At 37.3% G+C, this 17,810-nt stretch overlaps 1 protein-coding gene across 8 annotated transcripts in view; it reads right to left on the bottom strand.

Annotated features, from left to right (window-relative positions):
* The window catches only part of PIAS2 (protein inhibitor of activated STAT 2), a 99,130-nt gene that overhangs the window by 37,126 nt on the left and 44,194 nt on the right, over positions 1–17,810 (bottom strand). For all 8 annotated transcript variants that reach the window (XM_041744123.1, XM_041744136.1, XM_041744099.1 and 5 more), the window contains exons 4-8: positions 12,334–12,384; positions 12,110–12,200; positions 4,077–4,211; positions 2,268–2,373; positions 760–833 (exon numbers count right to left, since the gene is read on the bottom strand). In XM_041744123.1, coding sequence (XP_041600057.1) covers positions 760–833; positions 2,268–2,373; positions 4,077–4,211; positions 12,110–12,200; positions 12,334–12,384 — 457 coding nt within the window. The remainder of the gene's footprint in view (positions 1–759; positions 834–2,267; positions 2,374–4,076; positions 4,212–12,109; positions 12,201–12,333; positions 12,385–17,810) is intronic.

Raw genomic sequence — 17,810 nt, forward strand, 5'->3', positions numbered from 1 at the left:
CCAAAATTAGCTAGCTTAGTACCAACACATGAGGATCTGAGAGTTGCTGACTGATTTCTACCCTGTAGTCCCTATGTAAAGAGACATAGAAATTATTGTGCAACTTAGAAGTACATTACAGACTAAGACATCTCAAGCATTCTTTTTTATTTTTAAGATTTTATTCATTTATTCATGAGAGACAAAGAGAGAGAGAGAGAGAGAGAGGGGCAGAGACAGGCAGAGGGAGAAGCAGGCCCCATGCAGGGAGCCCAAGACGAGACTCAATCCCAGGACTCCAGGATCACGCCCTGGGCTGAAGGCAGGCGCCAAACCGCTAAGCCACCCAGGGATCCCTCAAGCATTCTTACTCATTACACCAGAACCATCAATTACCATTAGGCTACAGTAATTTTAGTGCTATTTTTCAATTCTCTGTATATTCTGATAAAAGGAGTCAACTCTCTATTCTCTATGTTTACTATTAGCTGTGGATTTTCTACAGCAAAAAACTGTGACAGATTATTCTGAACCTAAAGCTCTCTTCCCTCATCGATATAACATCCTTTTAGGTCTCTTCTTGCTTAGTCATTGTTTGAAGAATGTTTGCATTCTTTAAAATTATAATGCTTAATCATTAAAATACCTGAATGAGAAAATGACAAAAGTTCAGAATTCTATCATAATGTATCATTCATTCCCACATTTACTTATATAGAAAAATTAGTAATTCATAAAAAGTGAAAGGCCCCACACAGAAAGTTTTGTTAGTTTACTTACAGGGCACATCAAGGATACCCGAAGGCTAGTTGTAGCAATTTCACTATCAGGATCTGCAGTAAGTTTTTCTTTAACTTTAAAAAGAAAGAAAAAGAATTTTTAAAAAAATTTTAATTAACTCTGATAGTCTAATTATAGAAATATATATCATCTTATTTAAAGTTTCCCAAACACTTCAAGTAGGTCAAGAAACTACAAAAAGAAAACCAAAAAAAAAAAAACCTCAAAATGTTAAGTATTAATGTACTGAAAACACAATCATATTTTCAGTATTAGGTTAAAGAATTACAGATTTGCAAACTCTAGGATCACATGTTTAATTTTTAAATTTCTTTTTAAAAGTAAAATTGCAGGTAAGAAGAGTTTCAAAACAGAAAGCTGTTGAAACCTGAAGAACAATACAACAATTGGGGAAGGAACTTGGAGAGCTGTACTTGGAGCTTCAATGTTTTCCTCTCACACACACTGAGTACTTTTTATTAGGAGGTATTGGTTGTTTCCGACAACTATTAAATTTGTAAACGAAAAAGGCCAAATATTCTTATACTCCCTTTGACAACTGAAGACCATAATCAATATGCTAATGACTCTGCAATTTGATTTACCAGGTAATGTATATAAAGTATGGTCTCTACAAGCCCATAAGTATACACATGGCCTCTGGGTGCCAAATTCTTAACACCATTATAGAGAACAGGCAAGGAAATGGGAGACACTGGAACTGCAGCAAGCTAAAAAATGGAGAGAAGCATTTCCCTGCCTTCCAGTTCTAGGCAAGAAGATCCCTACTGTGCTAAGGAGAGGAGAATGGCTTAAGTACAAGAATCGCAACACCATTTCAACAGCTCTACTTGGCTCCCTTTTCGATCTGTAGATCCTTCCTCCTTTCCAATTCATTCATTGGTATGGGAGGTAACTAGGGGAAAAATATTTTCTTTCCCAGAAAAATGTCTTATTCAATTAAATTAAGTTACTGAACTGAATTATTTACAGTTCAGGTGAGACTTTTTTTCTATTATACACTATGAAAGCAAGGTACAAAAATAAAACATCTGAGAATGCAAATATTGTTGATAGATATCAACATTTCTTTTGCAAAAAGAGTTCAGAATTTTTTTAATGTACACCCTACTATACACTGGAGGTTCAGAAGACTTGCATTCCCATTCGTAAGTCAACATATGCATTAAAATTACCATCAACCTGACATTTACCTAAATAAGTTTTCATGAAAAAGCCAAAAATCAGACTGGTTGGGATTTAAAACCGATCCTTGAGAGTGATTTCTAAGAAATGTTTTCCAATTTATAGGGCTCTGTTCTTAGAGTATTTTTAACTCAAAATTCATTTTAGGTTTTTGAATAATTCTTCCCAAACTACTCCTATATTGATGTATATTTGAGGCTTGGTTTTTTGTTTTTTGTTTTGTTTGTTTGTTTTTTGGTTTTTTTTTTTTTTTTTTTTCCATTAAAGCATCTCATATGCTCAGTCTTACAAACATTACTTACTTAGTGCTCTGGAATGATCAGGGTTTCTAATACCTTTCATTTTTAATCTCTGTAATAACATGGCTGATGTGAGCTGTCGTACAAGATATACAGACATGGAGTAATTCTACAAAGAAAGATAATCTGTATTAAAGATGAGAGATAATAGTCTATTTACATAAAATACTTGTCTAAGAAACTCTGGTTTCTAAGAATAAAATTCAAAATAACATTCACAGGAAGGTCAAGGACTGGGAAGGGAACAGAATCAACGCAGCTACTTTAGGGAAGATAAAAATCATATTAAAGGTATTTCTCCATCACTTACCACTTTAAAACATCCATATGAAAGATAATATATCTTAGATTAGTAGTTTTCAAATTGTGTTTCTAGTTTAACAAAACTGATTATCTTAGAGCCATCACGCTATGAATGAGGATGTACCCTCCAAAGCCCACTTCTCATTAAAACTGTTCTGTTTTCATGTAATGGGATTGTCAGTATTTTCACTGAAAAATGGAAGCCACTGCAGAAACAAAGTTCAAACACTAGTGGTCTGAATTAACATTTCAAATCCAGAGTTTCAAAGTTCTAATTCTGGCAGAAGAGACTATATGGCCTTGAGCAAATCTTCAAATGAACCAGTAGCAGCTTTCTTCTGAGAAAACTTTTGACAAATTAACCCCTCTTTCCAAATGCACATTTTATTAGGAAGGGGACAGCTACTATAGTATTTAAGACACACAAATAAGAAAAATAAAAAAGACAAGGCCAGAAAATAATAGCATCCAATCCTATACCTCTTAGATCTTGGAACAAAAGAAACTTCATTAGCTATTTACAGAGCTATGAAGAGATGAAATATAATTCTACCTACATGCTAAAAACCTATTTCACTAAATATACTCATTCAATTGATCCTACTATAAAAATACTTTTAACAGTTACCAAGTCAAATATTTTAAATAAAATTTGTAATGTCCTGCAAGAGTCTTTTTAAATATCTGAATACCCAATATAGTGTGCAAATTTTAAGTCAATTAATCATTTTAATTACAAAGAAAGAAAATCATTCCCAGTACATGGCAAAAAAAACCCTGCAAGGTCTCCAATGTCTACAATTTCCTATCCTCGTGGGGAGCCCAATGTGGGACTCAACCCCTAGACCTGGGATCATGCCCGGAGCTGAAGGCAGACGCTCAACCACTGAGCCACCCAGGCATCCCAACATTCTGTATTTCTATATATAAAGAAATAGTTCTAAAACAGAAATTCCATGCTGTATTAGTCAATATCCCACAATGGAGATAATACATTTGAGACTAAGAATTAGCAGAAAGCCAGGTTCATCAACCTAAAGGTACTGGGAAAATAATGTAATTCTAAGTAAATATTTTCACATGAGATTCTCACATTATCTGAAGTAACAGCTGTTTATGTAAAGGCTGGAACAGATTATTTCCAAACACATTTAACCATTTTCCTCAAACCCTAATAAAGCTTTTTGTCCCTCTTCATAAACACATAACATCACCTGAAGTTTCCAGTTTCTTAAAACACTAAACACATAAACACAATTGTGATTAAGCTGTTTCCTTAAGAAATACTGTAATTACACTCACTTCTTCTCCACGAAAATGAAGAGATGACGTTCAAGAAATCTTAAACTTTTTAACCCTAAGACTCTCTACATCTCCACCTCTGAAATGAAAATTACTGTTTTTTTAGAGAATCAGAAAACTAACAAGTTAGAGCTAGTAGCCTGAGCTAAGAAAAGACAAAACAACTCGTAGTGAGATGACTTTCATGCTACCCAGAAAAGTCTTTACCTTTCCAATTTCTGATGCCCAAGAAATGGAGATCTGGTTTGGCACAGCTGAAGATAACCTAACTAAAGATGTAATATTCAAAGGGCGTCCAGGGCGCTTCTGTTCAATCCCATTTTTAGGTGGTGGTGCATAACCCTAGAATGAGAGAGAAAAATAATTTTAAATTCTCTTTTGGGGGTCATTTTCTCCAAGATAGATACACATTTGCCTAATTTCTATTACAGTTATCCTTATTTTATCCTAGAAATCATACAATCCTCATCCTAAAGTTACCAATCCAAAAGAGGAAAATGACCTTTTAAAAAGGTTATATGGGGGATCCCTGGGTGGCTTAGCGGTTTGGCGCCTGCCTTTGGCCCAGGACGTGATCCTGGAATCCTGGGATCAAGTCCCACATCGGGCTCCCGGCATGGAGCCTGCTCCTCCCTCTGCCTATGTCTCTGCCTCTCTCTATATATATGTCTATCATAAATGAATAAATAAATCTTTAAAAAATAAGAAAAATAATAAAATAAAATAAAATAAAAAGGTTATATTTCACAAGTCCAGAAAAGTAAAAAAAAATAAATAAATAAAAATAAAAATTCCACCATTAAAATTAAAGATGCTAACATCTTGCCATATGGACTATGAATTTTTTTTTTTTAAAGATTTTATTTATTTTTTCATGAAAGACACAGAGAGAGAGGCAGAGACACAGGCAGGGGGAGAAGCAGGCTCCCTATGGGGAGCCCAATGTGGGACTCAAACCCAGGGCCCCAGGATCACAACCTGTGCCAAACGCAGATGCTCAACCACTGAGCACCCAGGTGCCCCTCTTTTTATTTTTATATATAATAAAGTTGCACCTCCTTGTACTGATTCATCTTAGGAGCTCCCACTCAAAATGCATTCTAATAGTGGGGATGGGAAAGAGGGAAAACAGTTTGAGGATAAAGGAACAAATTAAACTACTGGGACTACATCAAAATAAAAAGATTCTGCACAGCAAATGAAACAATCAACGAAACTAAAAATAACCTACTGAGTGGAAAGTATTTGTAAATGACATATCCGATAAAGGCTCAGTATCCAAAATCTATAAAGAACTTAAAAAAAAAAAAAAAAAAAAAAAAAGAACTTATACAACTCAACACTTAAAAAATCCCCCAAATAATCGAGTTAAAAACTGGGCAGAAGACATGAACAGATGTTTCTCCAAAGACGACATACCCATGGGTCAAGCGATACATGAAAAGATGTTCAACATCATTCATCATCAGGGAAATGTAAATCAAAACTACAATGAGATATCACCTCACATCTGTCAGAATGGCTAAAATAAAAAACACAAGAAATAACAAGTGTTCATGAGGATGTGGAGAAAAAAGAATCCTGTGCATTGTTGGTGGGGATGCAAACAGGTGCAGCCACTGTGAAAAACAGTATGGAGGTTCCTCAAAAAATGAAAAGCAGAACTAGTCTACAATCTGGTAATCGTACTAGTAGGTATTAACCGAAAGCCTATAAAAACAGTAATTCAAAAAGTTATATGCACCTCTATGTTTATTGCAGCGTTGTTTACAATAGCCAAATCATGCAAACAGCCCAAGTCTCCATCAACAGATGAAGGGATAAAGAAGTAGTAGTATATACATACAATGGAATATTATTCAGCCATTAAAAAAAAAAAAGAAATCCTGCCATTTGCAACCACATGGATGGAGCTAGGGAGCATAATGCTAAGTGAAGTGAGTCAAGAAAAACAGATACCATATGAGTTCACTCATATGTGGAATTTAAGAAACAAACCAAATAAAGGGGAAAAAAAAGAGACAAACCAAGAAATAGACTCTTAACTACAAAGAATAAACTGATGCTCACCAGAGAGGAGGGAGGGAAGGGAGTAGAGGGTGGATGAAATAGGTTATGGAGATTAAAGAGTATGCTTCCCATGATGAGCACTGAGCAATGTACAGAACTGTTGAATCACTATATTGTACACCTGAAACCAATGTAGCACTGTATTTAATAATACTGGAATTAAAAAATAACAATAATAATACTGGAATTAAAATTTAAACACTTAAAATTTTTCAAAAATAATTAAATAAAATATATTTATTAAAGTTTATAGGGAAAAAATAAATTAATTTCAAAGGAATTACTAAAGTTTTATGAATGAAAAACAATGCTCTCCACTGCCTTCTCTCCAAGTAGAAAAGAAATTGTCATTTTTAAAATCAGATCGTGTTAAGAAAGAATAATCAATATTTCAACTGGCAGGGAAACCTGGGTGGCTCAGTGGTTGAGCAGCTGCCTTGGCTCAGGTCGTGACCCCAGGGTCCTGGGATCAAATCCCACACTGGGGTCCCCAGAGGGAGCCTGCTTCTCCCTCTGCCTCTCTGTGACTCTCATGAATAAATAAAATCTTTAAAAATAAAAAATTTTTTAAAAATTTCAACTGGCATTAAATTAGCCTGATGGCTATAATACTGGTTATGCTTTATACTACTTTTTTCTAATCATTAAGCATTTGTTTTAAACAAGTGTATTCATTTGATTCACGTTACATCCAATTCTCAATTGCCAGAAGACTTCTCGGTTTGTAATTTTCAAAACTAAAAATATACTTTTTAGAAAATTAAAATTTCTTAGCTATGAAAACATCTATGTATTGAAAAGCAGATATCATATTTCACTGAATCTAAAATGCCAGTGACATAATTTAACTGTGTCCCACTAAGTAGGAAAAAACACTCAGTTAATGATACAACCTAGCGTATCACTACTTGGAGCACAGCAAGGAAATATAGGCAAAATGAACTGGCTAATATATTCTTTTCAAATATACAGAAGAATCTTCTGAATCACTTTTTACTACTCAGTTATCAATGTATATGTTTCATAGTATCTTCCTATATGCCACTAAGATTTCTGGAGATACCAGTATTTCTTAAAACTATATTCTACTACTCTACTAATAGCTCTCAAATTTCCTTGCAGGTCACTGATACCCTTAAATTAACTGTCTGTGTTACTGCTGCTACAGTCTGGATCTTATGAGAATGTACCGATCAAAGCTTTTCAGACAACCACCAGGATTCGTGAACCTTCCTTAAAATGTTCTTAAATCATTTGTTGGTTAAAAAAAAAAAAAAACAAAGGAGCACAGCTAACCCGTCATGCTGCAGGAATAACATCAAGGCTGCAAAAATATAGGCAATGACAATACATTACAGCTGCTAGCTACCTGGTCATCAGCAACTGTAAAATAGCTCTGGATTCCAGTGATGGTAAAAACATGCATGTTAGAAACAATGAAATACAGTATGGTGGTATGACACGACAAAGCTAAGGAACATGTTCTATCACAACTAGGGAACATCCTTCACTGCCTTGTAGGAGGTATACAACCTTACAAAATTAACTGGAATTCTTATAAAATTGCTTAGTATCCAGTCTATATTCAAATTTCCCCACTGTTGTCTCAAACGTCTTTATAGAAAGTTTTCAAACATATATAAAAAAAAGTATAATGAACTCCCATATACTCATCATCCAATTCACTATATATTTGCTCATTAAGAGTCTTTACCTATTTGACCTCACTCCCAACCCAGATTATTTTAAAGTAAATTGAAGACATATCACATATCCCTATATAGCTTGGTACACAAGATGTCCTTTTACAGCCTGATTCAGAATCCAAACTAGAGCCTCACACTGTGCTTTAGCTGCCTCTGAAGTCTCCTTCGTTCTATAGTAAGAATAATTTTTATTGTCCCTCTCCCTTGCTTCTTCCTTTCCAATGTCATTTTTCATTGAATTTTGACCCAAAGAATGACCTTACTTTTTGGATGAGGCAGACTGCTTCTTCATGGTAAAAAGCTCTGCTGCTCTATCTCCTGTAGATGTTTTAACCTGGTAACTAGTTGCACAGGCTTGATTTGGTTCAGATTTGAATCTTCAGTCACAAAACTTCATAGAGAATGTTATGTACTTCCCACATCATGAGGCATGTAATGAGTTTACCCCAATTACATTGATGTCAAGACTGATAAGGAATTCAGCTATGTCAGCCTGACCCCTCCACAGTAACACTCCCCATCAAGCTTTGACCTAATGGTTTTAGCATCCATTAATGGTTACTTAGATCAAATATAATTATGGATTTGAAAAGAGTGGTTTTCAAATCCATTATTCCTTTTGCTTACGTTAAAATGTTTCCATAAAAAAACTTGATGGTGTCAACATTTGATCCCACCCTGAAATCAATGATTCTCTATCTTTATCAATTTTAGAATACTGAATTGGTGCAACCTCCAACGGTTTACTTCAGCATGATTATAAACTTGATCATATATTTGATGGTTTTGAGTCCACTGGAGTATTATTTTTTAGATGTCAACATTACCCCCATCTTAAGCAAAACCAATCTCATTAAATTGGGGCGCAGAGGGTTTTGTTTTTTTTTTTTTAAGATTTTATTTATTTATTCATGAGAGACAGAGAGAGAGAGAGAGAGAGGCAGAGACACAGGCAGAGGGAGAAGCAGGCTCCATGCAGGGAGCCTGACGTGGGACTCGATCCCAGGTCTCCAGGATCAGGCCATGAGCTGAAGGCGGCGCTAAACCACTGAGCCACCCGGACTGCCCAAGTTTAAAAGAAAATGTTAAATCAGTCCAGATTTACTGTGAGGCAGACCATGTGCATGACTACTACATACAGGAAAAAAATATGTATCAGGAAAAAGAAAACCATGAACACAGAAAGAGAATTTATTAGGATAAGAGGGCTAACACCAAGAAGATTTCTGACTGCACCAAGAGGAAATATTTGATTTTTGCCATCTGAACTGAAGCACACATCCTCTCCATTCTACAAAATCTTTCCAAGTAATACTCCTCACTCTCAACCCCTTCTACAACAACCCCAAACCTTCCAGCTCCAGAGATTTATAAAAGTTTCTCAAAATCTGTTTGAAAAGAAAATAATTCAGCTGCTCAAAATCACTCTAAGCAAAGAGGGTCTTTTATTCTCTCCCCATCCTACCTTCAAACCACAAAATTTTCTCACCTTGCTATCAGTTTGTACACTGGCAACCTTGGGAGTCAAAGACGGGAAAGGGGAGGGAATACTCTCAAAGACCGTTTTACTTGTGTCTGTTCATATGTTGCACATGTCATTCTGCAAGTCCTGCTATGAGCTGCTTACTGCTATCCTTGTATTAAGATTATCTAGAAAATCGATGCATCAAGGCATCTTCTAAAACTCATCTTGACATGGGTAAAACAGCACACAGGAAACTATTTTCATCACTATTTGACCCTTAAGAATCCTGGGACACATTGCTAATTATCAACGTAATGCCATTTCCCATTCAGCTTTCTTTTTGCACATGCAGTATTATAGTGCCATAATGACTGGATACTGCAGTAATGTCTACATAGAGGTGCTCATTCTAGGACACAAATTCAAATATACTCACGGTTCTCATGGGAAATTCCATGAGCTTATTCCTCTAGGATTTGCCATGTAATAAACTAATTTCATGGGCAAGGATCACCAACATATCAAACTTCTCTGTAACCTGTCAACTGAAACAAAGTCCCTGAGGATCTCCATGGTGGTAAAGAGCTAAAAATATTAACTTCTACAAGGTCACTGGAGTTTCCTCTTCTGAGGCTGCAGTATACTCATGATTTTCATAAACCTGCTTTATGCTAGTAAAGGCTCTATACTTCATTATCCCAATCAATAGCAATTGTGGACCAAGAGATGGTTTAAGGAGTTTTCTATCAGTTGCATATAAATTTATTTCCGTTATTCCACAGAGATAGTCACAGGGCCAAAAAACCTTTTTGGGAAAGGTTGGCAGCATTTATTTGATCTCTGGAATGGCCCTACCGGGTCAGGAAAGCTCCCGATCCCCGAGCCCCCACTGCTTTCTGTTTCTGAAAACTGTCTTTGCCTTTGTCCTAAGGCTCCATTTCTTCACCTCCTTTTCAAGAGCCCCTGGAGACATAGCAAGCCCCTGGTTCCAGAGGAGGGTGCCAGAATCATCACACAGTAACTGATAAGTTCACAAACAGCCTAATACAAGTACTGAAGGGTCAGTTAGTCTTTGGGAAAGAAATCAGCAGTGACTGAATAACAATGTACCAGAGAAAGTACTCAACTGCCTAATTTCTTCCCTCCCAAAAAGAGTGAAGGAGTGACAAATTCAGAGCTATCAACAGTTTCACAGTGGTGCTGTAGATCTCATGAAGATACCATCCCAAAATAAAATACTGCTCCCTTTGGAGCATTCTGTGGAACTTGTGTGTATACACACCTGTAACCACCATATTTTCTATAGCAATGCCAGAGTTTAAGTAGAACCTCACACATTGAGATAGCCTCCATCACTGGCACAGTCACGATACTAGACAGGTCTTCAAGGTAGGTCTAGATACCAAAAAGATCTACACAGTTAGATCTTTCTTTAAGGGTGATGAGAGAGTTAAACAGCAACAAAAGTCAAGGTCAAACAAATTTTAACATATCTCAAGGAAAACTGGGTATGAACAGCCAAGCAAAGTGTGCACAGAGGCATTCCACAATCTGATTTTTCCAGGATTCCTTTGTCACACATGTGGCCACCCACTGTATCCCTCAGTTCCAAGTAAAACTGCTTCTTCCCTTGGTTCAGATCTTTGTATGATCCATCCAGATAAGAGGCAGCTCCTAAGAATCTACTGTTGCTCATTGCCAGAAATCTGAGAAGCAAAATATCCCACCTGGGTTTTGAACATGCACTGGGCCATGTAAGCAATCCTCCTGACCACATCTACTCAGCCTCTGCAATTTCCCCATTCATCCCCAAAGGACTACCTCAAATGATTTCAGCCCCACAGACCTCATTGAAAAAGAGTCAGGCAGCAACAGTGCAAGTTACTCAAGCTCTTTAAAATTCATACAATAGGTACTTCTTAGGTCTTTAAATCCACAGGCTATGAAGAGACAAATGGGACTCCTGATAATCACATCAGATTTTTGACATAAGGGTTGGCTTTGGCCACAGGTCGTCTTCACTTTGGGAGGCTCAATGACAATCATCTAGCTCTGGTAGAGCCCAGAGACCCGAACCATGCTGTCCAGCCCACTCAGCTATTCCTCAGTATTGCTTGTATACTTATTCCAGAGCCACAGCTTATGCTCAGCAGGATGCTAAGCAGCTCTCCCACTTCCTTCTCTGTAGTGTCTGACTTGAAATGGCAATTAGCATCCTGGTGGAATCACTGTTCTCATGGGATGTCCTCGGTTGAATACACCTCCACTTTGTAGTGCTTGACATAGAGGCCATGCTCTCCTACTTTTCTGATTATGGCTTTGCTGGCCTTCTACACAGCTGCACTAATTTACTGACTTATTCCAAGCCTCAGTGGAGACAGATATACAATCCAGTTTAACAATTAAGTGTTATTTTAAGATGTGACTAACAGGATTTGAGGATTCCAGAATTATCTACCAAGCCAGAAACAGGCTATATACCATTGTGTGCATGTGCCTGTATGTGTGTATCACAAGTGCTGAAGCCCATATATTATTTCACTGCTTAAACAACAGGTTGTCAATCAAATACCATTGCATTCATACCCCAGGTATGCACACCAAGGTCCAAGCTTGGAATCCTTGATCTCCATGTCCAGTTGCTCTCAGCAGCCTCTGCCTTTTACCATCTCACTCATGGAGAAGGCCCAGCTAATTCAGACAACTATCACAACATGCTGTTCTATATATGCAACACAAGCCCTCTTATTATGCCATCTGATATGATCCTAAGAGTCCTTCACAGCATCCCTGCTTCCTGGCACAAGAAGTTCCAGGCTCACCTTTTCCATATCCCCCAGACCTGGAATCAGCCATTTCTCATTAATCCGTCTAATGGAAAATAGTATTTAACCTGGATAGTTAAGAGTGCTCTTGGTATTGAGTTGTCACTGTTTCTTCACCTTGTGAATATTTAGACTATATTTACATGTGAGCCTGATAAATAAAATGCAACTTACAGGCAAAGGAAACAGCTTCCCATTTACTTTTATACATAGACTATTGGGATAGTTGTCTTCTTGAGGGCAACTTGTTTCTGCCAGGCAAAGTCTGCATTAAAGAAAAAAAAAAAAACAAGAAATTATTCTTAAAGAGTATACCCAAGCATGTTTACAGATTCCAAGTTCAGTACTATATGCACATAGTTAGCAAGTATAAAATTAACAGAAAATTTCAAACTCACCTCAACTGAACCTGGACTGTATAATCTCTCCTACCACCTGGCAAAAAATCCCTGTTGGAAAGAGAAAGAAACTGGGTTGAGAAGACACAATGAGAATTCATAGGAACATTTTCACCAGAAAAAAATGTTAATATTTTTATTCTTATTCCTTAAGATGAACACTCCCAAAAGCATAAGCCTTAATCAAAAGGCTACAGTGACGCTAACCCTCATTTATATAACAGTCACATCTTTAAAGCAATTTTAAGGTATTTTAAATTCACAGGAACTTTTGTGATACAGTATTTCAACAGGCAACAGATTTGATTAATATGAAAAGAAGCTCTCTCAGTTCTAAAAGTTTAATAAATTAATCTGTTTGCTCATAATGGTTAACAATGGCTGAGCATTCTAATCATGTGATTTTTTAAAAAATATATATAGCAACCCATTCACTACATAGTCTGTTGGTCTGGAATACAGTCTGAGCATTAGTTTTTACAACAGGTGATTATAACATGGTACCAAAATGAAGAACAAGTGCCTGTATGTGTGTATCATCTCTGTACCATGGCAACTTTATAATTAAGTATCCAATTAAGGACACAGAACCTCTTAGAATTTCTACATGAGAACCTAAAAGAGTCCCATATATTTTTGGCATTGAACCTTGCAAAGTCTTGCCAGTCCAAATGGAGTCCACAGTGAAGCAGCATTGTGATTGCTTGGGAGCCTGTCAGAAATGCAGAATCTCAGGCCCCACTGCAGACCTACAGAACTGGAATCCGCACTTTAACAAGCTCCGCAAGTGACATGAATGCATGCTGCAGTGTAGAAGTATTGTCCTTAGCCATTATCATTAATCTTTGACTGTCAAAGAGAAGAGTACTAGAAATCAGTCCTTTCTTGAGAGTACCTTTAGTGCTCATTTTGCTCTCAAAGAGCCAGTCTTCTGTTTCATCATGTTCACTGGAAGGCCGTAAAGCCCAACAGTGACTCGCTTGAGTTCTACAGTCCCAAACTGCAGGACCTGGGGCAAATCATCTAACCTGTTTGGAAAATTACTGCACCTACCTCATGGAGTTGTCACAATGATTAAATGTGTTAACAATACATGTATGCCTGGACATATAAAGTGTTCAACAAGTGTGAACGGCCAGCTGCTATTATTATTATTAACTCTGCTATCACTTTCCTTTGCCAGTAGCGTCTGTCCTTCTCAAATGTCTATTCAAAACATCCCTGTACCCTAAACAATGACCTCTTGTGAGCAACCCATATTCCACTTATGTAAAGCAAGAACATTTCACAGTCTGGGTGCTAGCTCAGCAACAAATCAAGACACAACATTTGCTCTCAAAGGTCTCATCCTAGGAGGTAACAGATATATAAAACTAAAATAAAATGTGGCAAATGTGATAACGCATTACAAAAAATAGGTGCTACAGAAAAAAACAGAAGTTTAACTTTGTCTTAAAAGTTCAAGGCAATTATCACAGTCTAATCAAACTAGAAAAAAAGGTTTGTACAACAGTGGTTCTGCCTATTTCTAATTAGACACACTTCCATCATTAACAGTGGCTTCACCACTGTTATGTTAGTCATTCTCAGCAAAAGGAAAGGGTGAAGATCAACCAGCGATACCTAACAAAATCTTGTTAGGCTGGGAAACATAAAAAAACAGAAATGGCAAGAGACGTTAACTAGAAAGCTAGATGGAAAAATGATATAGGGTTTTAAACAGCTTGCCTAAGGATTTAACTTCATTCCAGTAAGGGAAACTAACAAACTGGGAAATGCAATGTGCTGTACATCTTCACATGAGGAGTAATGAGTAAGCATCTTCTGACATTTCATTTCTGCCAGTCACTGTTCTAGGAACTTCACATGTTGATCTCATTCATCAGATATAAAGCAGGCATTTACTATATGCCAGGCACTGTGACAGGCTTCAAGAATATAAAAAGAGGGATCCCTGGGTGGCGCAGTAGTTTGGCACCTGCGTTTGGCCCAGGGCGCGATCCTGGAGACCCGGGATCGAATCCCATATCGGGCTCCCGGTGCATGGAGCCTGCTTCTTCCTCTGCCTATGTCTCTGCCTCTCTCTCTCTCTCTCTCTCTGTGACTATCATAAATTTAATTAATTAATTAATTAAAAATATATATATAAAAAGAAGATGTTGTCATCAAGTTTGTAAATTCAAGCAATCAAATAAATGCAATGAACCTTTAATAGAAAATAAGTACACAGTACAGTGAAACAAAGTGTCTGTTTGGGGAAATCCAGAAAGGCATCATAGAAGAGCTAAGACTCAAACTGGCCCTAAAATATACCTCAGGTTCGCCAAGCAGAATACAAAAAAAGAAGATATGCATAAAAACAGAGCAGTCAGAGAATAAGCTGCCGGGAAAGAGAGTGAGTGAGTGACAGGACATGCAATGAGACAGAAGATGAACAGAACACGATGTTGAAGAGAATTGCCAGGCAATGGAGTGTGGACTTCACAAGCTATCATTCCAGGGTTTTAAGCACCAGAGAGAAAACACTGAATGGGCTTTAGAAAGATCACACAGTCAGCCATGAGAGTTAAGGGGCCCACTAAAATGGTATGGGCAGAAATGGGGGCTTGAAGCCTACTTAAATGTAAACATCACAGAGTGATATTTAAGCATAAAAAATGGACAAGACTCCATGACTGACTAGATACAGAAGGCAGAATAAGAAAGGGGAGCATCTAGGGTGTAAGGGCTCAGGTTTTGGAATGGGACAAATGCTACTCACCAAGGTAAGAGGCAAAGCAAGTTATAGCATTCAGTCCCCCCAGTCACTGAGTGAGGTGGTGATTACTTTTCCTATGTTACACTGGGTAAATAAGATTCAATGGGTTTTAGTACCTTACCTGGGGGGCATACAGGAAGGCTTAAGTGGCTGAGCCAGAATCCACATCCAGTTGATATTACTCCAAAAATCATGCTAGCTCCCTCAAGGGGAGAGTTGCATCAAGTTTTAAATCGTCAGAGACATAAGAGAAGGATCAGTGGAGTGCAGCAAACTGACAGGACGTGGTGATTGAAATGTGGGGTAGTACAAAGGCGGCTTTGGGCACATCTCATGCCATTAATGAAATAGTGGGAGGAAATATACCAAGTACAAATCTTGAAGCCAGTTTATTTTTTCAACTTTGCACTCCTGGTGCCTGGAACATTGCCCATAATAGGTAATAAATATATGCTGTGAGACTGAATGAATAAATGAAAGAACAAAAGACAAACAAGCAAGTTTGGGAGGAATGCAAGTTCAATTCTAGATGTGCTGTGTCTAAGGTACCTGTGGGTCACTGAAGTAGGGACAGTTGAGTACAGACTCCAGAGCAAAGCGGACATTTTGCAGCCACAAACATAAAAATAACAAAGCACATTTATGGATACTACCACAGAGTAGTGAGAAGAGAATCACAGATTGATTCCTGGGCACGTCTAAGAGAAGTCAGTGTGAGATGCTAAAACAGCATGATTAGAGAGGTAGTAGTAGCAAATGGAAGGGGAGTGCTAAAACCAAAAAGAGAACTGAACTCACTGATCAATCTTTACAAGACGCAATATTAAGAGAACAAAACAACCCAAACCTGAATGTATTCAAGCCTCACAGAGGGCACTATCACTGCAGGCAAGGGGAGAAGCTAGATGCACAGCAGTGGTTCTCAGATTTGTTAAACACTGGAAACAGTGGGGAGTTTAAAAACTGTTTGGGTTCCATCCTCAGAGATTCTAATTGAATTAGTATGAATGAAACATGGTATTCAGAGTTCTAAAAGCTCCTCCCGTGATTTCAATATACAGCAGAGTGTGAGCACCACAAGCACAGAAGTTAAACACCACCACAAAATTTATGTATGGATCCAAATCCAGAATGTGTAAGATGCTACAGAGTCAATGAACCACTTTTTTCAAAGAGCTGGTAAAAAATATAATATGAGAGGAAACCAGAGCTCCTTGGGGAAGTGAACAATTCCAGAACTGGGGCAGAGAAATTACAGAATGAACCTAGAGCATGCTGTGGTGACGAAACAAAAAGTACAGTAGTTCTCAGGAAAGAGATGGAGACATACCAAAGGGCACAGGAGCCAACCTGAAAAAACAGCCAAGGGACAGAGGCAGACCAGTTTGAACAACATTATCAGAAGACAGAATTATAATCCAGAGTACTCAAGAGCCTACACAGATAAAAGTAAATGACTGAATAAATAAATGGGGGAGAGGGGACACCTCTTCCTTATGAAAGAATAACTAATATGAAAAAAAATAACAACAGAAAATCACACCATTGGAACACAAGTTGTTTTTTTTTTTTTTTTAAGATTTTATTTATTTATTTATTAGAGACAGAGAGAGAGAAGCAGAGACACAGGCAGAGGGAGAAGCAGGCTCCATGCAGGGAGCCCAACGTGGGACTCAATCTTGGGTCTCTAGGATCACACCCTGGGCCGACGGTGGCGCTAAACCCCTGAGCCACCGGGGCTGCCCTTTTTTTTTTTTTTTTAAGATTTTATTTTATTAGAGAGACAGAGAGAGAGAGAGAGAGAGAGAGGCAGAGACACAGGCAGAGGGAGAAGCACACAGAGTGTTTATGACAAAACTGCTGAAGGAGAAAGATCCATCAGTGAATGCTGAATCAGTGCGCAAAAATCTGAAGAGAAATAGACTAGGTTGTGTGCCTTGTCTCAAAATATCTCCCCCAAGATATTTATTACTAACAAAAGAAAAAACAGTAACTTTATATAAAGTGTCAAAATCTAGTAGAGAGTACCTTACCCCAGTGATCAAGGTTAACGATGCCAAAAATAAGATGTATCAATATTATGCAGCTGAACATGATACACTAAGAAGGGCATAAAACTTGAGGTATTCTTGCTAAAAATGCATAATCTCAAGACATGATATCAGACAAACCCAAATTGAAAAATATTCCACAAAATATCTGGCCAGGACTCTTCAAAAGTATCAAAAGTTATGCAAGACAAGGAAAACTAAGAAACTGTCACAGACTGAAAAGAGACTAAAATGGCAATAACAATTAAAGGTAATCTGGGATCTTGGTTTGGATCTAGGAATAGAGATTCACTAGAAAAAAAAAAAAGCTGGTGAAATCTGAAAAGTCTATAGTTTAGTTAACAGTATTACACCAAGGTTAATTTCTTGATTTTGATAATTGCACTATGATTATGCAAGATGTTAAGAGAAGCTGGGTAAAGAGTATGTCTATTTTCATAATTTTTCTATAAATCTATAATTATTTCAAAGTAAAGTACTTTAAAAACCATGGGAGATAAAGACATCAAAAGTAATTACATGGGTCATGTTTAAATATTGAAACAATAAGAAAACTTGAATATGGGCTAGTCACTGCTTTATATTAAGGAATTATTATTCGTACTTAATAAACAGTAATGGTTGATCCCAAGCAAAGGACTATCACTGAATAACAAACAAAACTTAGT

This window comes from Vulpes lagopus, chromosome 1 (genome assembly GCF_018345385.1).
Source record: "Vulpes lagopus strain Blue_001 chromosome 1, ASM1834538v1, whole genome shotgun sequence".
In the NCBI taxonomy this organism is placed as follows: Eukaryota; Metazoa; Chordata; class Mammalia; order Carnivora; family Canidae; genus Vulpes; species Vulpes lagopus.